The sequence below is a fragment of the Trichomycterus rosablanca genome, chromosome 4, assembly GCF_030014385.1.
Source record: "Trichomycterus rosablanca isolate fTriRos1 chromosome 4, fTriRos1.hap1, whole genome shotgun sequence".
Lineage (NCBI taxonomy): Eukaryota > Metazoa > Chordata > Actinopteri > Siluriformes > Trichomycteridae > Trichomycterus > Trichomycterus rosablanca.
In genome coordinates this window covers 46,785,034-46,810,626 of record NC_085991.1, presented here as the reverse complement: position 1 = coordinate 46,810,626, position 25,593 = coordinate 46,785,034, and the positions used below count along the sequence as shown (strand labels likewise).

The 25,593-nt window shown below is 42.4% G+C and overlaps 1 protein-coding gene across 2 annotated transcripts in view; it reads left to right on the top strand.

Annotated features, from left to right (window-relative positions):
- The window catches only part of prkacbb (protein kinase, cAMP-dependent, catalytic, beta b), a 28,628-nt gene extending 5,872 nt beyond the window's left edge, over positions 1 to 22,756 (top strand). The window contains exons 2-10 of one of the 2 annotated variants that reach the window (XM_062993408.1): positions 13,375 to 13,436; positions 16,466 to 16,594; positions 16,682 to 16,780; positions 19,289 to 19,371; positions 19,465 to 19,591; positions 20,316 to 20,411; positions 20,494 to 20,616; positions 20,772 to 20,936; positions 22,310 to 22,756. In XM_062993408.1, coding sequence (XP_062849478.1) covers positions 13,375 to 13,436; positions 16,466 to 16,594; positions 16,682 to 16,780; positions 19,289 to 19,371; positions 19,465 to 19,591; positions 20,316 to 20,411; positions 20,494 to 20,616; positions 20,772 to 20,936; positions 22,310 to 22,435 — 1,010 coding nt within the window. In that variant the 3' untranslated portion in view covers positions 22,436 to 22,756. Of the gene's footprint in view, positions 1 to 13,374; positions 13,437 to 16,465; positions 16,595 to 16,681; positions 16,781 to 19,288; positions 19,372 to 19,464; positions 19,592 to 20,315; positions 20,412 to 20,493; positions 20,617 to 20,771; positions 20,937 to 21,099; positions 21,368 to 22,309 lie in introns of those variants that run through there. The other variant, XM_062993409.1, reaches the window with a different exon arrangement.
- The last annotated feature ends 2,837 nt before the right edge of the window (positions 22,757 to 25,593 follow it).

The following is a 25,593-nucleotide window of genomic DNA, read 5'->3' as shown; positions in this document are numbered from 1 at the left end:
TGTAGAGAACGATCAGGTCAGAAATACTGTAAAACGTGTGTGTGTGCTGATGTATTCTGATATAAACTATATTATCCCCCTGTCCCACCTGTTTACACTCCTCTCCTGCGTTTCCCCTCACACCGTATCCTGCGTTCTCATTGGCTGTTCGACATGTCACTCATTCCCAGTCGCACATCTGAGATCAGATATCTGACGTGCTAGAAAACTCGAGCGCTCGGCGAGCCGGTCGGATCGAGTTGTTGGATAGTTCACACTCGGCGATCGAGAGCCGAGTTTTGATCGCCGAGCGAACGCCGAGTTGCTCCCGAGCCGGCGAATCTAGCGCAGACCAGCCGCCGAGCGAAAATCAGGGCAAGAATCGTGTAGTGTGAACCGGGCATAACGCAGCAACGTGCACTAGGCACACGGTATCGGATGTTTAGTATCGGAGCCTCGTTTGCGAGTACGAGTACAAGGCACCTCCGTGAAGCTGGCCCCCCATGTGGTCAGAAATGGAATATAAATATTATTATTCGTTTGTGCTGCGTTTGTGCTGGTTTGTGCCGTAGGAATCATCGTTTGTGCTGGCACCGTTTTAGAGAAATTAAGTATTATATTTTATTACCCGTGACGTCACCAGCCCCCCATCAGAGCCCAAATTGCACCAAAACCATCTCATTCGTTTGTGCTACGTTTGTGCTGGTTTGTGCTGCTAAAAGAAACATTTGTGCTCTTTTATTTCTCAAGTTATTACGCTATAAATATTACACCCGTGACGTCATCAGCCCCCCATTAACGTCCAAATTGCACCAAAACCATCTCATTCGTTTGTGCTACGTTTGTGCTGGTTTGTGCTGCTAAAAGAAACATTTGTGCTCTTTTATTTCTCAAGTTATAGGCTAAATAATATTTTTTTATATAAATTGAGGACATTTAGCCCAATAAAATTTTCAAATTGCATCAAAACCATCTCATTTGTTTGACATCATTTTGTTTGACGTCATCTCATCTGGGTGACGTCATTGGATGGGGATTCCACTTTGCACAGATATGTCAAAGCACTCAGCCATACTGCATATCCTCTTCAATATCCTCTTGAAACTAAACACGCAGTTTTAAATGGTTTTCATGTTTTAATTGATATTCCTGCAATATACACAACTTATGGCAGAACATAACTTACCAGACGTTTGTAAACTGTGAATCACTTAACACTACAGAAATATACACTACAAAAGTATAGGTTTTACATGGCTTTCTCTCTATTCATTCTTATTTAGTCGCATCAATAATTTTAATGTCAAAAGTCCTTTGATAAATAAACCAATTGTCCTTATGTGACTTCTTAACGGTGGGAATCTTTATTTTAAGCCATGTTTCCATGAGGACCAAAGTCTGAGATACAGGGTGGGGACCTGTTTGACTGTAAGCAGTCATTTTCAGACAGCACAACTTAAACTTAACCCCCTAAAATTTCTTTTCCAGGTACAAATGTGACTAAAATAACAGTAAGATGACCTACAGGGGTTGGACAAAATAACTGAAACACCTGTCATTTTAGTGTGGGAGGTTTCATGGCTAAATTGGACCAGTCTGGTGGCCAATCTTCATTAATTGCACATTGCACCAGTAAGAGCAGAGTGTGAAGGTTCAATTAGCAGGGTAAGAGCACAGTTTTGCTCAAAATATTGCAATGCACACAACATTATGGGTGACATACCAGAGTTCAAAAGAGGACAAATTGTTGGTGCACGTCTTGCTGGCGCATCTGTGACCAAGACAGCAAGTCTTTGTGATGTATCAAGAGCCACGGAATCCAGGGTAATGTCAGCATACCACCAAGAAGGACAAACCACATCCAACAGGATTAACTGTGGACGCAAGAGGAAGCTGTCTGAAAGGGATGTTCGGGTGCTAACCCGGATTGTATCCAAAAAACATAAAACCACGGCTGCCCAAATCACGGCAGAATTAAATGTGCACCTCAACTCTCCTGTTTCCACCAGAACTGTCCGTCGGGAGCTCCACAGGGTCAATATACACGGCCGGGCTGCTATAGCCAAACCTTTGGTCACTCGTGCCAATGCCAAACGTCGGTTTCAATGGTGCAAGGAGCGCAAATCTTGGGCTGTGGACAATGTGAAACATGTATTGTTCTCTGATGAGTCCACCTTTACTGTTTTCCCCACATCCGGGAGAGTTACGGTGTGGAGAAGCCCCAAAGAAGCGTACCACCCAGACTGTTGCATGCCCAGAGTGAAGCATGGGGGTGGATCAGTGATGGTTTGGGCTGCCATATCATGGCATTCCCTTGGCCCAATACTTGTGCTAGATGGGCGCGTCACTGCCAAGGACTACCGAACCATTCTGGAGGACCATGTGCATCCAATGGCGGTGCCGTGTATCAGGATGACAATGCATCAATACACACAGCAAGACTGGTGAAAGATTGGTTTGATGAACATGAAAGTGAAGTTGAACATCTCCCATGGCCTGCACAGTCACCAGATCTAAATATTATTGAGCCACTTTGGGGTGTTTTGGAGAAGCGAGTCAGGAAACGTTTTCCTCCACCAGCATCACGTAGTGACCTGGCCACTATCCTGCAAGAAGAATGGCTTAAAATCCCTCTGACCACTGTGCAGGACTTGTATATGTCATTTCCAAGACGAATTGACGCTGTATTGGCCGCAAAAGGAGGCCCTACACCATACTAATAAATTATTGTGGTCTAAAACCAGGTGTTTCAGTTATTTTGTCCAACCCCTGTATTTTCAATATTTTGTACTTTATTGTCACTTTATGAAGAGAAAAGTGTCTAAGTAGACTCAACATCAGTAATAAAATACTGAGGCAGAGTTGGATTGTTTGTTGTATGAATACAAGTATTTTATGAAGAATGCAATGCATGTCTAATTTGACATGCAGTTTACTGGTGATCAGCAAATGGTTCGCTAGACTGTGGGAAATTTATGGTTTTCATGGTTGGGGCAATGGATTCCCATATGTGTATCACTGTAATGACACTGTAAAGAAGTAACCCCAAAGCATCCTCGGCTCATTAACATTGTTTGCAAGAATCTACTGCAGCATCCACTTACAAAACACAAAAATATATAACCCTCACCATATAACGTCATATTAGTCATTAAGGTTATACTTGTTTATCCATCTCCCTGTGCAACTTGCTGTCAGTTCTGTTAGGTCTTCACAAATCTGCATACTTTACACATTTATACTTTCCATCATGCTGCCCTGCATATTTATTGTATTAAGATGCACTGCCTTGTCTAATTACACTGCACTCATTCATTTTGTTTGTACTTTCCCTTTCACTAGATAGCACGCTGCACCAAAACCTTGGCAGAATGTCATTCTGCTCCACTATACACCACATTACCACGTTATTATAAAGACCTACCTTTCAATTATGCTCACTGGCCAGTAAATTGGGCTTCAACAACCCAAGGCATGGCATGATAAAACATTATTTTTATGCAAGCTTTATTTAAAAAAAAAAAAAAAAAACACATATGAGAAAGACCATTGTCCTAGCAACAAAAAGTTGGTAGTCACGTTTGACTAAGGTCTGAGCATACTTTTCTTTTGTCCTCTCCTCAGGCAACTGTTGGAAGAGACATTCCAGGAAAGAGTTTTCATAGCGCATAAACACATAATTCTCATTTTAAAGTAATTTATTGCTTCTAATAAAACCCTGTAATAGTCCTCTGAGAATTTTAATCATATTAATGACATTTAAAACAAGATTGGACAGTTCTGTGAAAAATATAAAACAAACATATGCTGTACATACACATTAAAAGGCAAGTGAAAGACAAATCAACTGAAATTGAAAATGATTGCATCAAAAACATAGATGAAGGTAAAGGTAGATTAAGACAGTGACAGCTCTAATTCTGGCACATGGTCTCATGTCCTAAATGAAGAGATCTGGAACATGACCAGATTAGCCTGCATACTTAGTTTCAAGAGAGCAAAAGTGTACCCACACAGTGCATCTAAGTGCATTGACATCACTGGCCACTGTACTGCAAAATTGTCCATTTCCAGTGAGAGTCTACCAGAGGTGAGCACACCAGCAGTGCTAAAATGCAGAATTGATTACATTGATGACAGTCTTCATACTGGAAAGGCAAAGCACATGCTATCTGGAGAGAAAAGACTGCCGGTCTCTGAAGAACTCTGGCAGGGTAAAAAACTGCTACATGTGTGGCGAGCCACAGAGGCTTACAAGATAATGCTACTCGGTAACCCAGAGCCTACCCACCTACCAAGCCTGAGTACATTAAGAAAAGCCAAACAAGAGAGAGGGGATAGGGAGGTAGAACACAAACACCCCATCCTTTCCCCCTCATCTAATAAAATACAGTGTGCCTCATAGGGGCAGTATTCATGACATCGGCCTTGACAAATTTTTTATGCCACTATTGGACCCCCTCTCAACTACTAGTCTACAAAATACTAGTAAAGACTCAAGTGTAAGTTTTGATGCTACAGGTACAGTAGTCAAAAGGCTCACATCCGCACATGTATTTCCATATCAAGGAGTTCTGTCCTCACATGGAGATACTTCTATTCACATCCCAGTGGTGCAAATGCTGTCTGAGCGGCATGACATTAACGCCATATCAAACTGGGTCTCTGAATGGCTTAGAGGAGGAGCATCTGTACCAAAAGAAGTTGTTTCTGATTTCTCTCTTGCATTACTGGGTGGTCTTGTTAAAGCCTTTACTTCTTACTCTGGTTTGAAGACCTATATAAATAGAATAACAAAGACATCAGAGCTATAACACAAACCATGGAATTTTGCTGTGACTAAACTTTTTCAAGCTATGTTACATTTTGATTATTTGGTGAGTCTGTAGGTAGAATATACTTGTTGACGGCCCACAAGCATTTAAAACCTTTGAAATAACATTAACATTTGGAATTCACAAATCAATTTAGCTGTGTAACATGTGTATGGATAATGTTATGGATAACATTTTAACATTTAAAATGTTAAAGGTTTTTAAAGGTAATTTGATTATAATAAATTTCACTCTGTGATGCAATTTTAACATTGTTAGGGGCTAAGTGTCCTCACTTAATAAAAAAAAAAGAGAGAATTTAGCCTATAACTTGAAAATTAAAAGAGCACAAATGTTTCTTTTAGCAGCACAAACCAGCACAAACGTAGCACAAACGAATGAGATGCTTTTGATGCAATTTGGACGTTAATGGGGGGCTGGTGACGTCACGGGTGTAATATTTATAGCGTAATAACTTAAGAATTAAAACAGCACAAATGTTTCTTTTAGCAGCACAAACCAGCACAAACGTAGCACAAACGAATGAGATGGTTTTGGTGCAATTTGGGCTCTGATGGGGGGCTGAGTGACGTCACGGGTAATGAAATATAATACTTAATTTCTCTAAAACGGTGCCAGCACAAACGATGATTCCTACGGCACAAACCAGCACAAACGCAGCACAAACGAATAATAATATTTATATTCCATTTCTGACCACATGGGGGGCCAGCTTCACGGAGGTGTACAAGGCAAATACCCGATACCAGTATCGGTACTCATGCATCTCTAATCTAGACAATATCTAGAAAATACAAGTATCGGTTTGAGACTCGGTATCGGATCGGGATCAAAATTAATTATCAGGATTGGGAACAAAAAAACCGTGATCGGGACATCCCTGATTTGCAGGGGCTTGGAAATGTAGTCCATTTCAAAATGAGCACATGTGATGTGTGTTGCTTGCCTAGAACAAACCACAACAGGATTCTAATTTCATTTTCAAAAGCTGCTGACACGATTGTCATATTAGCGTCAGACTAAAACCTTTCATGCCATGGGTCACCAACACGGTGCCCACCGGCACCTGGTCACCCGCGGGGACCACGTGAGTCGCCCGCAGGGCATGTTCTAAAAATAGCACCGGTGACCATAGAGCTCCGTCTAAAAATTTTATTTGTCTTACTGTTGGATCATTAATACTAGCATTGATGTAGATTTGAAAATGACAACTCTAAATATAAAATTTTAAAAACAAAAACGCTTTATGTTTATATGAACTCTGATCTTGTCTGGGGGCAAAGTTCTATATCATGAACAAGACAAACGTCCATCTCACTCTTTGCTGAGACAACCAAGCGAGCGATTTTTTTATAAAGAATAAGAAAGCCTTTTCAGTTGGGGAGCAATGATGATAATAGCAAACACGGTTCACAAGAAGAATGGTCCTGATGTTAATCTCCATCGTCTCCGATGAGTATGATGGATAGAAGAGTGTTGGCTATGTTCAGGATCTGGATGATATACACTGATCAGCCATAACATTAAAACCACCTCCTTGTTTCTACACTCACTGTCCATTTTATCAGCTCCACTTACCATATAGAAGGACTTTGTAGTTCTACAATTACTGACTGTAGTCCATCTGTTTCTCTGCATGCTTTGTTACCCCCCTTTCATGCTGTTCTTCAATGGTCAGGACCACCACAGAGCAGGTATTATTTAGGTGGTGGATCATTCTCAGCACTGCAGTGACACTGACATGGTGGTGGTGTGTTAGTGTGTGTTGTGCTGGTATGAGTGGATCAGAGTTTTTAAATACCGTGTCCACTCACTGTCCACTCTATTAGACACTCCTACCTAGTTGGTCCACCTTGTAGATGTAAAGTCAGAGACGATCGCTCATCTATTGCTGCTGTTTGAGTCGGTCATCTTCTAGACCTTCATCAGTGGTCACAGGACGCTGCCCACGGGGTGCTGTTGGCTGGATATATTTTGGTTGGTGGACTATTCTCGGTCCAGCAGTGACAGTGAGGTGTTTAAAAACTCCAGCAGCTCATACCAGCACAACACACACTAACACACCACCACCATGTCAGTGTCACTGCAGTGCTGAGAATGACCCACCACCCAAATAATACCTGCTCTGTAGTGGTCCTGTGGGGGTCCTGACCATTGAAGAACAGCATGAAAGGGGGGTAACAAAGCATGCAGAGAAACAGATAGACTACAGTCAGTAATTGTAGAACTACAAAGTGCTTCTATATGGTAAGTGGAGCTGATGAAATGGACAGTGAGTGTAGAAACAAGGAGGTGGTTTTAATGTTATGGCTGATCGGTATATACATATATGAATGTTTATAAGAATAATAATATTATCATTTTAAGGTGAATCGTGCAACTTTGTTATTCAGGAAGTTTGTATTAAACAAGTAACCCTTCGTATTACTCAGTACCCTTGAAGTAACTCTTAGTTTTAAAAGGTTGGTGACCCCTGCTTCATGCCAATGAAAGAATAAGTATACAGAAATAATAATTTAACTGTATATTGGTATTAATATGATATTGAATGATGTGTACATTCCCGATTTTTATTACTCAGTTAAAATATCACGGCTGGTCTTGATGAGAAATGTGTATGAACTGTCTATGCACGGGTGACGTCACTCCTGAGGTTACTCCCGAATTCCAGTGGGAAAAATAATGTTCCCAATACAGTACAATTTCTTTACGGCATCACTTTAGAAAGCAGAGCCAGAAACATGTCGGTATATTTAAACCACGCTGTTGGAACCTTCCGGCATCTCGCACCGACATGTTCAGTGTGCTGCTGACACGTACATGTGAAAAAAGGACTGAATGTTGGTGCTGCTGTTGCAATGACGATCTAAATTTCTAGCTGCACGACCAAATACCTGATTAGCTTCTACTGATGACGTTTTTTGTTCTGTGTTCAGTTTAATCAACCATGTAGCTATCGGGCATTTGAGTCCCACATCAGGCCTTTCAGTATCAGCTGAGCTTTTCTTGTGCAGGACCGTTTCTGTATGTCAATACCTGAAGGTGAAAGGATATTGTGCGGGTAAATGGAAAATTCATAGCTATGTAAACACACATTTGGTGTAGATTATTTTAATGATACAATATTAAAGATTAACCTTCAAAGGTTGCAGCACTTTTATGTTGAATTTTTTTAAGAACCGTCCAGCTGATGACTATTTAAAGATCATTTACTTCACATTTACATTCATGGCATGTAGCAGATGCCTTTATCCTATGTGTCGCATGGCACAGTGGCTCGGTGGGTAGCACTGTCATCTCACAGAAAGAAGGTCCTGGGTTCGATTCCCAGGTGGAGCGGTCCGGGTCCTTTCCGTGTGGAGTTTGCATGTTCTCCCCGTGTCTGGGAAGCTCCGGTTTCCTCCCACAGTCCAAAGACGTGCAAGTGAGGTGAACAGGAGATACAAAATTGTCCATGACTGTGTTTGACATTAAAAACTTGAACTGGGGGGGGCACGGTGGCTAAGTGGGTAGCACTGTCGCCTCACAGCAAGAAGGTCCTGGGGTCGATTCCCAGGTGGAGCGGTCCGGGTCCTTTCCGTGTGGAGTTTGCATGTCCTCCCGGGAGCTCCGGTTTCCTCCCACAGTACAAAGACGTGCAGTCAGGTTAATTGAAGATACAAAATTGTCCATGACTGTGTTTGACATTTAAAAACTTGAACTGAATCTTGTGTAACCAGTAACTACCGTTCCTGTCATGAGTGTAACCAAAGTGTGTAAAACATGACGTTAAAATCCTGATAAATAACTAAATAATTCAATGTGTCTTACAACTGTTACCAGTTACAGTGCAAGGATGGTTAAAGAGCTTGCTCAGGAACCTAACAGTGGCAGCTTGGTGGTGGCGGGTGGTCTAAAATACCTCAGGTGTCTGTATGGGATGTGGTGTTCTTCAGTTATGAAGTAAAATCAATTAATTAAATTAGTTCATTTTGATTAGCAGCATGACAGTGAATCATTACAAGGTAAAATGTTCATTTGCACTCGCAATGAATGAAAAAGTTTGTCAGCCCACCAGCAGTATGCTGTGTGTGTGTGTGAGTACTGAGCTGTAGCGCTGAAGATCCGACTCGATCCACTTTTTACAGACAGACACACAGAACCATAAAAGGAGGCGACTGTGAAACGAATCATCCTGCAGATGTTCAGTGAAAGGAACCGAGTTTACTCCAGATTTTCATTAAGAGGATCATCAGTGCCATTAAAATGTTATTTATACCAAACCCAAACACCACATGTCATAAGGTCACGAACGTACCAGAAGTGAGAGTATTTCTATAAGATAACCTTTACATTTACAGGAAATGTCCTGAGACAGGTTGACGGCCCTGTAGTAAATGTGTGTATACATACACTTAAGTGAATTAGCTTTTAGTATGTTTCCCCTACCTCACAGAACACGTGTATGTGTGGGACTATTATGCTAGCCTACCACCACTAAGATGCAGGTTCGAATCAGCTGACTGGTTGTCTACACAGACACGATCGGCTGTGTCTGAGGGAGGGTGATGGGTGGAGCTCTGCGATGAACAGGTGCCCTCTGTGTTCTGGTTAAAACCACACCTGCCATGACTCTGACCAAAAATAAAGCAGCTGAAACTAAAATAAAATGTAAAATCATGTTTTAAAAATTGGATTATATGTCACTCGGGTGGCGCAGCGGTAAAAACACGCGCTGCTCACCAGAGCTGAGATCTCGAATACATCGTATCGAATCTCGGCTCTGCCTTGCCGGCTGAGGCTGAGCGGCCACTTGAACACCGATTGGCCTGTTGTTCAGATAGGGGCGGGATTAAGCCGGATGGGGACTCTCTCTCAGACTAGTGCGATTACGACCACCTGGTTGGTGGCGCCTGCACAGAGATGGGGAAGGAGCGCGGTAGAGGGTGTGGCTCTCCGTACACAGCGCTGTACTGCACCGCACTCGTCAAGTGTAGGTGATACGATGTTCGATTGCTGTGCACGTGTCGGAGGGGGCGTGGAGCAGCCTCGTCCTCCCCAATCAGGAGCAGGGACCAGCATTAGCGTGAGGATGATTGATGCGCTATAGTGGGAGAAAAAAGGGAAAAGAATTGGATTATGCTCATGTATAATGGGGCACTCGATAGTACAGGGGTAAATTATCCTAGTCCATTACAGCTGGGATTCAGGGTTCAAATCCCCAGTGGTGCTTTCGGCCGGTTGGGCGTGTACATGCAGACATGATTGGCTTGGGGGGCAATGGTAGTTCAGTGTTTAGGGTACTGGACTAGTAATCATGACATTGCTGGTTTAAGCCCAATTATCACCAAGTTTCCACTGTTGGACCCTTGAACAAGGACCTTAATTAACTCTCAATCGCTTGAATTGTGTTTAGTGATAATTGTAAGTCGCTTTGCATAAAAGCATCTGCTAAATGTTGTAAATGTGAATGTATTGGAGCGGTCGAGTCCCCACATTGGATTGTGACTAGGGCAGTTGTAGCCTAGCGGTCAAGGCTCAAGCCCCACCACTGCCAGGTTGCTACTGTTGAGCCCCCCTGAGCGATGCCCTTAACCCTCAGTTGCTTAGACCAGGGGTTTTCAACCTTTTTGGACATGCACCCCCCTTCGTGTGGCAACCGCGAAACGCCCCCCCCCCCCCCCCTCCCCTTCGTCAACCACCGCACAGAAATCATCGAGAAAGCTTCTGACAAGCTAAAATAACGTCATTAACGTTGTGCACATCATACATACGATGCAATTTTGCTGATTGAAAATATTACTTTAAAAAGATAATACAGTCCGACCCCGTCTGAGCCGATTCTATCAGCACATTATATAAATTCGTGGTTCATTTTGGTAAATCATAAGCGGTTCTTGCTTTTTGATGTAGATGAGAGCAGAAAACGTTACTTCACAGAGCATAGACAAAAGTTCATCAATTACTAAGTTGGTTAGTTCGGGATCATCTGCTCTGACTGAAACGTTTAGCTCCACAGGCAGATCGACTCTGACTCTGTGGTAATACTCAGTATAATTAAGCCTGAGCTTTTTAAGGTAAGCGAGTCACACAGAATGTTCTGTAGTAGTTGGTGTTTATTTACAACCGCAACATTTATTATAACAGTAAACACGGAGAGATGACCGAGAAAAGAAACTTACGCTGCGCTTAAAATGAATCGACTCCCGACTCACTTATAATCGATACTGTGAACAGAGCGTCTCCTCTCTTAAAGACACAAACACGTCCTATAACAGCGGTCGTTGCTTTTGACACCGGTTATCTTCGCTGATAGCTCTATTTTGAAGGTTTTTTCCAGACGGAACTGAATAACATTAAACGTGCTTGAGTGCGTGGTCAGTGAGACTAATCAAATATGTCTCCCGTGGGTGAAAAATTAATTGCTTTAATTTTAGAAGTAAAAAAATCTCGTAATGCCACGCCCCCCCCGGTCAGGCACTCGCGCCCCCCCAGACAAGTACTCTGAGATTGAAAGTACCCCACAGATTGACACAGTCACGGTACTAAAAATGTAAAATCTAAATATAAATGTGACCTGTCCGGGGTGTTTTACTGAAATGTGTCCAGTGATTCTGGGGAAATCGGGCCCACATTGACCTTGACCATGTAAAGTTAATGTATACATTTTCTGCTAATTGTTTTTGCTTAACTGATAGGTTGAAAAATCGAGTTTGTTGTGTTTTCAGTTGCAGCTTTTCACCTAATCATCTGTTTATTCTTGTCATTCTTTGTCTAACCAAAACTGTCCATGTCTTGTACAAATATTGTAATTGTTTCATAAACTTGCTCTTTCTCTCCCTGTCTTTCTCTTTTGTCCCTGTCTCTCTTCCCCCGTCTGTCTCTCAATCATCCCATCCGTCTGGCTGAACGCTCCTGCAAATTCCCGGTGATTTATAGAGACGTTTGGTATGAACATTATTTCATTAGATGATCACAATGACCGAAAACGTTCAAATTGGCCCTTTCAGCTTCAGTAACCACCACAGTACGAAGCACAAGATTGTTTTTTTAGTTGTAAAGCCAAGCCACAGGACTGCCTGTAATCTTTTTTGTCCATCATTGGGTCATCTAAAGTCTGCAGTTTATTCTGTGTGATGTGGGTTTGTTTTGCATTTGCATGCATGGAGAGATTTCTCACATGCTTCCTCCTGCTTTCACTCATGATAACATGAAAGTGCTGGAGTTTGCTGTGTAGATGTAGTTTATAAAAACATTTGTTAAGATTCAGTTTTAAGTTTAAGTTATTAAGATTAAGTTTCAGTTGATTTATGCAATTTGCAACGTATTTAAAGATATAATGGGGGTATCACGAAACACAAACTGTGTGATATGACATTGGCCATTGGCTATTTCCACACCATGATATGTTTAAAGTAGAGCTACACAATTAAAATATCAAGCTTCAACTGCTTTATCTATAACAGACAGGTTTATTATATTTCTTATTTTTACATATGCCCAATCCATTAAAAGAAATACTCACCCAAGATAATACATAGACAATCCTCAAATTCCTTAATAATATAAGACTGACAACATACACCGATCAGCCATAACATTAAAACCACCTCCTTGTTTCTACACTCACTCTCCATTTTATCAGCTCCACTTACCATATAGAAGCACTTTGTAGTTTACATACTTTTTTAACCTGCTTTCACCCTGTTCTTCAATGGTCAGGACCCCCACAGGACCACCACAGAGCAGGTATTATTTAGGTGGTGGATCATTCTCAGCACTGCAGTGACACTGACATGGTGGTGGTGTGTTAGTGTGTGTTGTGCTGGTATGAGTAGATCAGACACAGCAGCACTGCTGGAGTTTTTAAATACCGTGTCCACTCACTGTCCACTCTGTTAGACACTCCTACCTAGTTGGTCCACCTTGTAGATGTAAAGTCAGAGACGATCGCTCATCTATTGCTGCTGTTTGAGTCGGTCATCTTCTAGACCTTCATCACCGGTCACAGGACGCTGCCCACCGGGCACTGTTGGCTGAATATATTTTTGGTTGGTGGACTATTCTCAGTCCAGCAGTGACAGTGAGGTGTTTAAAAACTCCAGCAGCGCTGCTGTGTCTGATCCACTCATACCAGCACAACACACACTAACACACCACCACCATGTCAGTGTCACTGCAGTGCTGAGAATGATCCACCACCTAACTAATACCTGCTCTGTGGTGGTCCTGTGGGGGTCCTGACCATTGAAGAACAGGGTGAAAGGGGGGTAACAAAGCATACAGAGAAACAGATGGACTACAGTCAGTAATTGTAGAACTACAAAGTGCTTCTATATGGTAAGTGTACACCGTATCGATCTCAGCTCTGCACATGGCTGCTGCCCACGTGTAAATGATCATACTTAAGTGTGTTGTTAAACCCCTATTATATAGAATACATTTAATTTACAGAAGAGCCTCAGCATGGTCTTACTTGCATTTTGCTAACTACCCCCTATTGGTGTCTATTTTAGTCGTGTAAGTGGTTTGGGTTTGTTTTTTTACATTCTTAAAATTTCTGTCCCTTTGTTTTTTGCAGTAAAAGAGTTTTTAGCCAAAGCCAAAGAAGATTTCCTCAGAAAGTGGGAATGTCCACCACAGGTCAGTTCCAAAATCGATTTTTTTCCATGGTTAACAGCAGTTGTATATGTTCATATGAGAGCCCACTATTTTTTTAAACTGGGGGGGGTGCAGTCATGTGATGACTGCATTTAGAAATCTTTGTGGATCAGTGGTAGCCTAGTGTGTAGAGCTTTGGACTATCAATCGAAAGGTTGAGAGTTCGAATCCAAGCTCTGCCATGTAGCCACTGTTGGGCCCTTGACCAAGGCCCCTAACCCTCTCTGCTCCAGCGGCGCCGTACGATAGCTGACCCTGCGCTCTGACCCCAGCTTCCAAACAAGCTGGGATACGCGAAGAAGGAATTTCATTGTACTGTACATCTGTATATGTATATATGACAAATAAAGGCAGTCTATTATATTCTATTAGATCTGCGGTCTGTTTACTGCAGATCAGACATAAATCCAAGGGAGGACCTGGACATGATGTGGCCTCTCATTGTTCTTAGAATTATTCTTCAGGGCCCATGTGGCACAGCAGGATAATCCACTAGCACCTCAGCGCCGAGAGGTTTAGCACTTGTTCACTTTAAATTGCTCTTTTTAAATTATATTGTTAATTTTTCTAATTTACACTTTACATTTAAAAAACATTTCTATATTTTTTTGTATAATATATATTTTGACTATTTGTAGTTTTTGTAATTACTGTGGCTGAGCAGTCTCTAAAGCATTTCACTGCCAGTTGTACTGTGTATGACTATTGTTAGAAATTCAGCAAAACAAGAGCCAGGAGACGTCCGGGTCTTCAGGAGTAGTTCATTGACACATACAGCACATACAACAGGTAGTTCCGACCTTACAATCTGATTGGTTGAGAAGCGTTCTAGTCTTTAGGCTAGTAATACAGTTGTGGTCTTTTCACACCACAACTGTATTACTCCGCTGACGCGTTGCCATTAACGACAAGCTTCATGCACACAAACGCGCACGCAAGCAACACAGACTTTTTTTCCCGGCCGCGTTTTAAATCCGTTATCTGATATACAATCTAGTGCACTGTGTAGGGAACATAAATCAATTGTCTAATTCACTATCTAGTGCACTATGTAGGGAACATATATCCGTGATCTGATACACAATCTAGTGCACTATGTAGGGAACATTAATGTGTTTGTAACGCGAACAGTTAGTTAAGCCAGTTAGCAGCTCCTAGTAGTTCTGTTTTCATCCATAGCCTTTGGTGTGTGCGAGAGGTTTTTTTATTTTTGTTTTCTTCTTGTTGTTGTTCTTACCTCCCTGAAATGAGTTTTTGCAACTTGGGATGTCTGCTTTGTAGTGTTAAACTTTATATTGGTTGTGGAACTACTTTTTGCCGGAAGGTATTGTCAATATTAAAGCATATTTATTATGAAATTCAGGGCTTCTTTTATTTATTTTCTTTCTTTATTTTGTAAAAACTGTTGTATAAAAGCAATAGAACACGAAAGGGAGTGTGTTATTCGCGATAACACACTCCCTCTCGTGTTCTATTGCTTAAATAATATGTATGTGACAAATAAACCTTGATTTGATTTGATTTGATTTGATTTGAGATTCCGAGCTCCTGGGTTTGAATATCAGCTCTGCTGGCTAATGCCTGCAGAAGACACAATTGGCCACCAGTCTGGAGGGGGGGGATGCATTAAAAAAAAGAAATGTTTCTCAGAAAAGATGTGCAATTGAAATGGGTTGAAGTACAACTGAGAGCTGCAATGTACCTTGTAGTCATGTCAAACCTATGTGTAAAAATAATTCTGTAACTGTAGGTTGTTGTAACTGCTGTTGTACAAAATACTAATTACTGGTTATCACTGGTTATAACATCACACATTTTGGTTAAATTGAGCTATTTCAATTTAATCCTCTCGGCTCCAGCGATGTCGTACGATGGCTGACCCTGTGCTCTGACCCCAGCTTCCAAAACAGCTGGAAAATGCCGAAGAAGACTTTAATTGTACTGTGTATATTTGTATACATATGGCATTCTATTCTATTTTAAAGCAGCAGATTATCTAGTGCAGCGTGTGTTGTGATGAATGTGTGTCATATACTGGAGTACATGCTTTTGCAGTATTGAAATAACAGATACACGAAGTGCCTGTTTTGGCACGGTCCTATTCAAATGAACACGGCCAATTCTAGTATTAAATACCGTTTGTAAAATAAAATGATTTAGCAGCTGTAGCTCTGGGTTATGTCTATGTATGTATAACAAAGCATGGAGGGTGGCACGGTGGCAAGAATTTCCTGGGTTCGATTCCCAGCTGGAGCGGTCCGGGTCCTTTCTGTGTGGAGTTGTGCATGTTCTCCCCGTGTCTGCGGGGGTTTCCTCCGGGTGCTCCGGTTTCCACCCACAGTCCAAAGATGTGCAGTCAGGTTTATAGGAGATACTAAATTGTCCATGACTGTGTTTGATATTAAAAACTTCAACTGTTGAATCTCATGTAACCAGTAACTACCTGTCTTGTCAGGGGCGGCACGTTGGCTCAGTGGGTAGCACTGTCGCCTCACAGCAAGAAGGTCCTGGGTTCGATCCCTTAGGTGGGGCCGTCTGGGTCCTTTCTATGTGGAGTTTGCATGTTCTCCCCGTGTCTGCGGGGGTTTCCTCCGGGTGCTCCGGTTTCCTTCCACAGTCCAAAGACATGCAAGTGAGGTGAAGTGGAGATACTAAATTGTCCATGACTGTTCGATATAACCTTGTGAACTGATAAACATTGTGTAATGGGCAGTTGTAGCCTAGCAGTTAAGGTACTGGACTAGTAATCAAAAGGCTGCCGGTTCAAGTCCTATCCCTGCCAGGTTGCCACTGTTGGGCCCTCGAGCAAGGCCCTAACCCTCATTTGCTTAGACAGTATACTGTCACAGTACTGTAAGTCGCTTTGGGTAAAAGCGTCTGCTATATGCCGAAAATGTAAATGTGTAATGAGTAAATACTGTTTCTGTCATGAATGTAACCAAAGAGTGTAAAACATGACGTTAAAATCCTAATAAATAAATAACAAAAGCATGTCTTGTTTTGTCCTCCAGAGCACAACATGCCTAGATGACTTTGACAGACTGAAGACCCTCGGCACCGGCTCTTTCGGGAGAGTCATGCTGGTAAAACACAAAGGAACAGAGCAGTTTTATGCCATGAAAATTCTGGATAAACAAAAGGTACGTTTAACAGCACATGACGTCAGATGATCAGCTTCAGATAGCTTTACACTCTCGTGTCCTAAATGTTCATGTTGTTCGTTACAGGTGGTGAAATTAAAGCAAATAGAACACACGCTAAACGAGAAGAGAATATTACAGGCAGTCTTGTTCCCCTTCCTCGTCAGACTGGAATATGCCTTTAAGGTTTGGTTTTCTTCTGTTTTTGGAGGGTTTTGCTTTGTTTTATTTGTATGACGTTAATAGTAAGTAGTGATTCCTCTAAATTCAGGCTTTGACGTTCAGATTTTAATAGTGAGATGGCACATACTAGACTATAAAGAATGTTTTTATAGAGATCCTGGCAATAAACTGTCTCAGGATTAAGGGAACAATGTTAATGCAATGCTAAGATATTGGTGCAGCCCCCAAAATGGATTGGCTTCCTGTTCGGGGTGTGTTGCTGCATTAGGCCCATTGATTCTGGGTGTCAGTGCGGATCAGTCCTACCTAATCTAATATAGATGTGTCTGGTAATAAAGAATTGATTCACATTTACACTTTCGGCATTCAGCACACGCCTTTATTGAAAGCGACTTACAGGGGTTGGACAAAATAACTGAAACACCTGGTTTTAGACCACAATAATTTATTAGTATGGTGTAGGGCCTCCTTTTGCGGCCAATACAGCGTCAATTCGTCTTGGAAATGACATATACAAGTCCTGCACAGTGGTCAGAGGGATTTTAAGCCATTCTTCTTGCAGGATAGTGGCCAGGTCACTACGTGATGCTGGTGGAGGAAAACGTTTCCTGACTCGCTTCTCCAAAACACCCCAAAGTGGCTCAATAATATTTAGATCTGGTGACTGTGCAGGCCATGGGAGATGTTCAACTTCACTTTCATGTTCATCAAACCAATCTTTCACCAGTCTTGCTGTGTGTATTGGTGCATTGTCATCCTGATACACGGCACCGCCATTGGATGCACATGGTCCTCCAGAATGGTTCGGTAGTCCTTGGCAGTGACGCGCCCATCTAGCACAAGTATTGGGCCAAGGGAATGCCATGATATGGCAGCCCAAACCATCACAGATCCACCCCCATGCTTCACTCTGGGCATGCAACAGTCTGGGCATGCAACAGTCTGGGTGGCTTCTCCACACCGTAACTCTCCCGGATGTGGGGAAAACAGTAAAGGTGGACTCATCAGAGAACAATACATGTTTCACATTGTCCACAGCCCAAGATTTGCGCTCCTTGCACCATTGAAACCGACGTTTGGCATTGGCACGAGTGACCAAAGGTTTGGCTATAGCAGCCCGGCCGTGTATATTGACCCTGTGGAGCTCCCGACGGACAGTTCTGGTGGAAACAGGAGAGTTGAGGTGCACATTTAATTCTGCCGTGATTTGGGCAGCCGTGGTTTTATGTTTTTTGGATACAATCCGGGTTAGCACCCGAACATCCCTTTCAGACAGCTTCCTCTTGCATCCACAGTTAATCCTGTTGGATGTGGTTTGTCCTTCTTGGTGGTATGCTGACATTACCCTGGATACCGTGGCTCTTGATACATCACAAAGACTTGCTGTCTTGGTCACAGATGCGCCAGCAAGACGTGCACCAACAATTTGTCCTCTTTTGAACTCTGGTATGTCACCCATAATGTTGTGTGCATTGCAATATTTTGAGCAAAACTGTGCTCTTACCCTGCTAATTGAACCTTCACACTCTGCTCTTACTGGTGCAATGTGCAATTAATGAAGATTGGCCACCAGACTGGTCCAATTTAGCCATGAAACCTACCACACTTAAATGACAGGTGTTTCAATTATTTTGTCCAACCCCTGTACATTACTGTGACAGTATACAGTCTGATCAATTGAGGGTTAAGGCCCTTGCTCAAGGGCCCAACAGCAGCAACGTGGCAGTAGTGGAACCAGTGACCATCTGATTACTAGTCCAGTACCTTAACTGCTAGGCTACAACTGCCTTCACATTAGCCAGTTAATCAGAATTGAGTGTTTTTGTTTACATTTCAATTCATTATTAAAATTATATATGGCAGGCAGTGGTAGGTCAGATGTCAAGGTACTGGACTAGTAATCAGAAGGTTGCCGGTTCAAGTCCCACCACCAACGAGTTGCCTCTGTTGGGCCCCTAAGCAAGGCCCCTAACTTTTAATTGCTGAAATTGTATTCAGTCATGGTTGTTAGTCGATTTGGATAAATGCTGTAAATGTAGCTTGGCAGTTAAGGTGCTGGGCTAGTAATTGAAAGGTCACTGGTTCAAGCCCCACCAATTCCAGGTTGCCACTGTTGGGCCCTTGAGCAAGGCCCCTAAACCTTAATTGCTTAGACAGTATAATGTCACAGTACTTTGGATAAAAACCTCTGCTAAATGCCAAAAATATAAATGTAATGTAAATATATAAGGAAACCAGACAGTTGTAGCCTAGAGGTTAAGGTACTGGACTAGTAATCGAAAAGTCGCTGGTTCAAGCCCCACCACTGCCAGGTTGCCACTGTTGGACACTTGAGCAAGGCCTTTAACCTTCAATTGCTTAGACAACATATAACTGTCACAGTACTGTAAGTCGCTTTAGATAAAAGCATCTGCTTAATGCCAAAAATGTAAATGCAAGCATGGAAAAGTTCTAAAAAATGTCGAATGACGTCTTGCTACAAAAGCTGAAGACATTTTTCTGTCTTCACAGGATAATTCCAACTTGTACATGGTGATGGAGTACGTACCAGGCGGCGAGATGTTCTCACATTTAAGAAGAATCGGGAGGTTCAGGTGAGCTGGTCAAAGCCTCCGCCACTGAAAAGCTGCTCGCAGCATTCCTCCTCCAAGTCGTTTGTGCTCAGCTTGTTTGTGTTTTTCCTTTAGTGAACCCCACGCACGCTTCTATGCAGCGCAGATAGTCCTCACTTTTGAATACCTCCACTCACTAGACCTTATCTACAGAGACCTGAAGCCTGAAAACCTCCTCATCGATCAGCACGGCTACATACAGGTAACCAGCAGCTCTTCTTCAATAGTCTTATGATGGTCTCAGCTCTCCTCAGGCAGCACTGAATTGCAACAGGGGTATTCTCCCGATTTGAGTTTTTGCCGCTGTTCAACAGCGACCTCGGCTGTTTGATTAATTCACTCGCATTCTATTAATGGTAAATGATTTGCTGAGGTTTTCCATTTGCAAATCGGCTCTTTGTAAGAATCGGTCACTGGCTGGTGAAAAGCTGTGGTTGGCGACTGTGCATGTTGAAGAGTGAGTGTGATAGTCTCAGCTTTCCGCAACCAGCGCAGGAGTGGTGCGAGGGGCAATGCATTGCAACAGGGCAATTAGATTAGATTAGCCCACCACCGCTGAAAGCTGGGCTCGTATCTCAGCTATCGGCCGGCCGGGCGTCTACACAGACTTGGCCAGGATTGGCCAGGTTATTTCTGCCTGTGTCCAGTGTTTCCCGGTCAAACCAGGCCCGCCATGACCCTGACCAGGATAAAGGGGTTGATGGAAATAATAATAAAAAAAAAAAAAACTAATTATTTATGCTCCTGTGTTGTTTATATTCCAAAATGTAGTTAGTTCACATATCTACAAAATTAAGCACATTTTCCGGTGAACTTAGTAGGGTTCTAGTAATGATACAGAAATCCTAAAACTATGTATTATTTACTTTATTTTTTGTATCTGTTTGTACATGTATTTTTATCAAGAGAGATCTGTTTTATTACAGGTCACCGACTTTGGCTTTGCAAAAAGAGTCAAGGGTCGGACCTGGACGTTGTGTGGTACCCCAGAGTACCTGGCTCCAGAGATTATTCTCAGCAAGGTAAGACTTTAATGCTATTTTATACTTACCGTGTTGCTGTGAACCTGAGGCTGAACCGGTTGCCTGTTTCTTTTCTGTTCAGGGCTACAACAAGGCAGTGGACTGGTGGGCACTGGGAGTGCTCATATATGAAATGGCTGCTGGTTATCCTCCGTTCTTTGCAGATCAGCCCATTCAGATCTATGAGAAGATCGTGTCTGGAAAGGTAAAGAAAGTCGCTCCTGTGGTTTGTATACTTGGGAGGTTTGCTAGCATACAAACGACTGTCGGGGTGAATTTGGTTATTAGGAAATAGCTACAATATCCACAGACAGCCATGATTCTCAGCTGCAACGCATTATTCTTTTGTCTTTCCTGCAGGTACGATTCCCCTCACACTTCAGTTCAGATCTGAAGGATCTGTTACGGAATCTGCTTCAAGTCGACTTGACAAAGCGGTACGGCAACCTAAAGAACGGCGTCAACGACATCAAAAACCACAAATGGTTTGCCACGACAGATTGGATCGCCATCTATGAAAGAAAGGTGGGACAATGACGACTTTGGTTTAGCCATAGCGTCATGATTAACACCTAGCTTTGCCAATTTTTAAAAATACCTGAAAATGATACCTTCTTTGTACCAGTTGAACAGCATGTTGCCTCTTTCCCAATTTCTTTTTATTTTTGCATGTTTGTCACACTTCTAGCCGAATCGGCCACTCCAGAATAACCCACCAACACCTGATAAAAGGAGAAAACCCCCCAACCTGTGAAACCTGCCAAACACCTATATCAATAAAACACATCTTGATAGAATGCCCAAGATACACTAAAGAAAGAGAACAAGCACACATGCCAGAAACTATCAAAGAGACTCTCACACAAGACAACACAAGAAGACTTTTAACCTACCGTGCAACCATAAAAATGAAAATGAACATATAATATGGACCAAAATATAAAGACACATACATACCTACCTATTACTGCCATTAAATTACACCAATGTGTTAAACATGGCGTTAAAACTTAAATAAATAAATAAATTGTCACACTTCTATGTGTTAGATCATTACACTACTTGTATTACTACAAAAAAAAACGCTGTTCAGCCCTACCTGGCTCTGTGTGAAATAGTAATTGCCCTCTTAGATACTTAATATACCAATTAAGCGAAGTCAATGATGAAGTCAGTTGGGTTCAATTTCACCAGCCACACCCAGGCATGATTACTGCCAGACCTGTTGACCCTAAACATCACTTAAATAGATCCTGTCTAGTAATAAAGCAGGCTATGATGTCCAGTTTTACAGATATTCAAAAATACAGATGCCAAACAAACTCATCTACCTGTCTGGAAGAGTTACAAAGCCAATGCTAGGGCTCTGGGACTCCAGCGAATCACAGTAAAAGCCATTCTCTACAAATCAAGGAAGTTGGAACAGTGGTGAACCTTCCCCGAAGTGACCGGCCTACCAAAAAAGCATCCACGACTGATCCAGGAGGCCAGAACAGACCCCAGGAAACGTCTAACATCTGCAGGCCTTACTTTCATCAGTTAAGATAAAAAATGGCATCCAAGGGAGAGCTGCAAAGTGCAAATCACTGCCAACCAAATAGATAGATAGATATACTTTATTCATCCCAATACTTCATTTATATAGATATGGTGGTGTAAATGTGTGTCTTAGTTTGTGTTTAGTTTGATTTAGAACACAAATGCTTGTCTCCCATTTTCAAAAATCTTGTAGATGACCCCCAAGTCTTTTGGCATAATATTCTGTGGACTAAAGGTGGAACTTGGAATTATTAGTCGACGATGAATCATTGGAATAAAATGGTTATATAAAGTAGTAGTATTTATATTGAATATTTTCAGTGGCTATTCCATCTCAGTGAGTGTTTTTCACCCCACAGGTGGAGGCTCCGTTCATCCCGAAATGCAGAGGCCCTGGAGACACAAGCAACTTCGACGACTACGAAGAGGAGGACATCCGCGTATCTGTTACAGAAAAATGTGCAAAAGAGTTTGCCGAGTTTTAGCCTGGACACATCAGAGTTATATATAGCGTGTGTGTGTGTGACTGAATGCGTGCGGCTGTGTGTATAACCACACAGCCAATGAAATAAGGGGATCTTTGCACTCTAAAGACATGGAGACGGAGCAGAGACCGCAGTACCGATCAGCATAGTTCCTTCATTCCGTCTAGTACATTCAGAAGCCAACGAAGCCCCTGTGCTTCATCAGCACTTAACTAAAACCACGTCGGACGTTTTACCCATTCATACAAGTAGTCATTTTTATTTGGACAGATGCTTTGGTGTTTGTTTCCCCTGTTGGTTTTTAAAGGTGACTGAGAAGAACAGCAGTGTTCAGGACTTTACTAGAAAGCAAACACCAGTACACACCAAGTTGAGTTTACTAGGTACACTTACAAGTGGATGATCCACCAGAACGTCTTCATTTTGCATTGCCAGACGGACACAGTTCTCGGGAGTGGTACCAAAGGGAAGGGGCACAATACCTTACAAACCTTTTTCCTTTATATTGGTACAGAGTGCTGTGTAATACATCCACATGTGCTCAATTAGGTAACATTCTAATTTCTGTCAAGGCCCGAACATCATGTTCATACATGTATCAAATCATCCAGACGTCCCTCGTGCCCTGGAGAGCAGATGAATCGCAATCCTCTAAAAGACCACTCGCATCAAAAAGACAGAATCTGTCGACAATCAGGTCAGATTTGGAGTGAACCTGGCGCTCGGGTAGCACACCAGAGCCGACTCGTCATTTCGAATCTCAGCTCTGCTACCGGCAGGCTGGGTGCCTACACAAAAACGCGATTGGTTTTGTTGTTCATAGGGAGGGTCCCGAAGGGGATTCCTTAAATGATGCAACTGTGATCTCTGATGGTTAATTGATGGTGTCTGTACAGAGACAAGGGATAATGTGATCAGGGTGTGTCTCTCCGTAAACAAAACTGATTCACATATGAACTCGCCTCACGCAGGTGAAAAGATGCAGTCGGCCACTGCACACACGTCGGAGGGGGCGTGTGTTAGTCACGGCTCTCTTTAGTCAGAGTGGAGGTGGTACAGTGCAATTAGGTAATTGGATATGACTAGATTGGGAGGAAAATGGGGGGGGGGGACCCCCTTACTGTTGGCATCATGCATTCAGACCTGTACTTTTTCCCCTTAGTGTACAACACACATGCCAAGAAATGCTACCAAGTCGAGCTGTATTTGTGACTGAAGCTCCTGCCATCAGTTCTTTAACATTTGCTCAACATGCCACAGTGCTGCTATCATGCCGTACACACTCCACTCCTTTATTCATATCTTTAAATGGCTCGTAAGTGGAAATACCAAGTAGGTCAACCTAACAAACTTGCAACTCAGTGCGACATTGCAGTGTGTCCTCACAGTAGGTTTAATGCCAGTAGCGATACCAGCAGCTATCTAGGTTCTAGATGTCGTTTGAAGGATCCGCCTAGGCGTCTAGCACCTAACTGTTTTGTCTGTTACATGCTTATCATTTTAAGCCTTTTTTTTGTTAGTTTTTTTGTTTAATAATGGCAGCAGTCTTCATACCTCAGATCCAGACCTCTGAGCACTTTCTCCATCCAGCTTTGCTCAGCCATAACATTATATTATCAGCTCCACTTACCATATAGAAGCACTTTGTAGTTCTACAATTACTTCATGTAGTCCATGTGTTTCTCTACATACCTTTTTAGCCTGCTTTCATGCTGTTCTACAATGGTCAGGACCACCACAGAGCAGGTATTATTTGAGTGGTGGATGATTCTCAGCACTGCAGTGACACTGACATGGTGGTGGTGTGTTAGTGTGTGTTGTGCTGGTATGAGTGGATCAGACACAGCAGTGCTGCTGGAGTTTTTAAATACCGTGTCCACTCACTGTCCACACTATTAGACACTCCTACCTAGTTGGTCCAGCTTGTAGATGTAAAGTCAGAGACGATCGCTCATCTATTGCTGCTGTTTGAGTCGGTCATCTTCTAGTCCTTCATCAGTGGTCACAGGACGCTGCCCCCGGGCGCTGTTGGCTGGATATATTTTTGGTTGGTGGACTATTCTCAGTCCAGCAGTGACAGTGAGGTGTTTAAAAACTCCATCAGCATACCAGCACAACACACACTAACACCACCACCATGTCAGCGTCACTGCAGTGCTGAGGATGATCCACCACCTAAATAATACCTGCTCTGTAGTGGTCCTGGGAGAGTCCTGACCATTGAAGAACAGCATAAGAGGGGGCTAACAAAGCATGCAGAGAGACAGATGGATTACAGTCAGTAATTGTAGAACTACAAAGTGCTTCTATATGGTCAGTGGAGCTGATTGTAATGGTTGTAATGTTATGTGGGATTGGTGTATGTGTTCATGTTAAAAGGGTTTTACTTTAAACATGCAACACCGTTACAGAAATCAACGTTGCTAAAATGTCCAAATATACCGACATAGTTCTGACTTTTTTTACCAATGCGTAATATATTTATGTTTTTATCGTCTTCATGTATTTTATTTACTCAATGGTGGTCGTTTTAAAGTCACTGTTACATCAGTACAATTAGGTTCAGATCACTCGAAATAGAAGAGTACTGAATACTTCAATAATGTAGCAAGACTTCATTTCTGCCAGTGTGAAACTGATGTGACTCTGGTTTTCCAACAGCATGATACTGACCCTGATTACACTTTGTTTTCTCATGCATGCTTTAGTCCTCTCGCTTATTTTCTAGTCTTATGCAAAAGGTACAGAATGTACAAACGGGACTTTTACATGGCAGTTCTGATCTGCTTAAAAGCACCCGCACCGGATAGACCACTGAGTAACGACCATCAATGTCACTAGACCGTGGATGATTTAACCTGCTCTGTATAGAATAAAGTCTATTAATAAAGTGTAGCATATTTTTAAACAAGGACACAGCATTGTTGCTGGCGGTTCCTTAGTTTTGCCTATGAAAGCTTCCACCTGCTAAATGTGAGTAGGGTTGTTTTCACACTTGGTGTAAACCCAGGATTGATTGTGGGCTTTTCTGTGGGAGGGCCTTGTTATCAAAGGATTGTGCTCACAGGCTGCTGTACTAGCACACCTCTGTGGAGTCAGCAGAGCCATTGACTTGGCCATGTTTAATAGGAAAGGTCGGGATATGTCGTTGGGATATG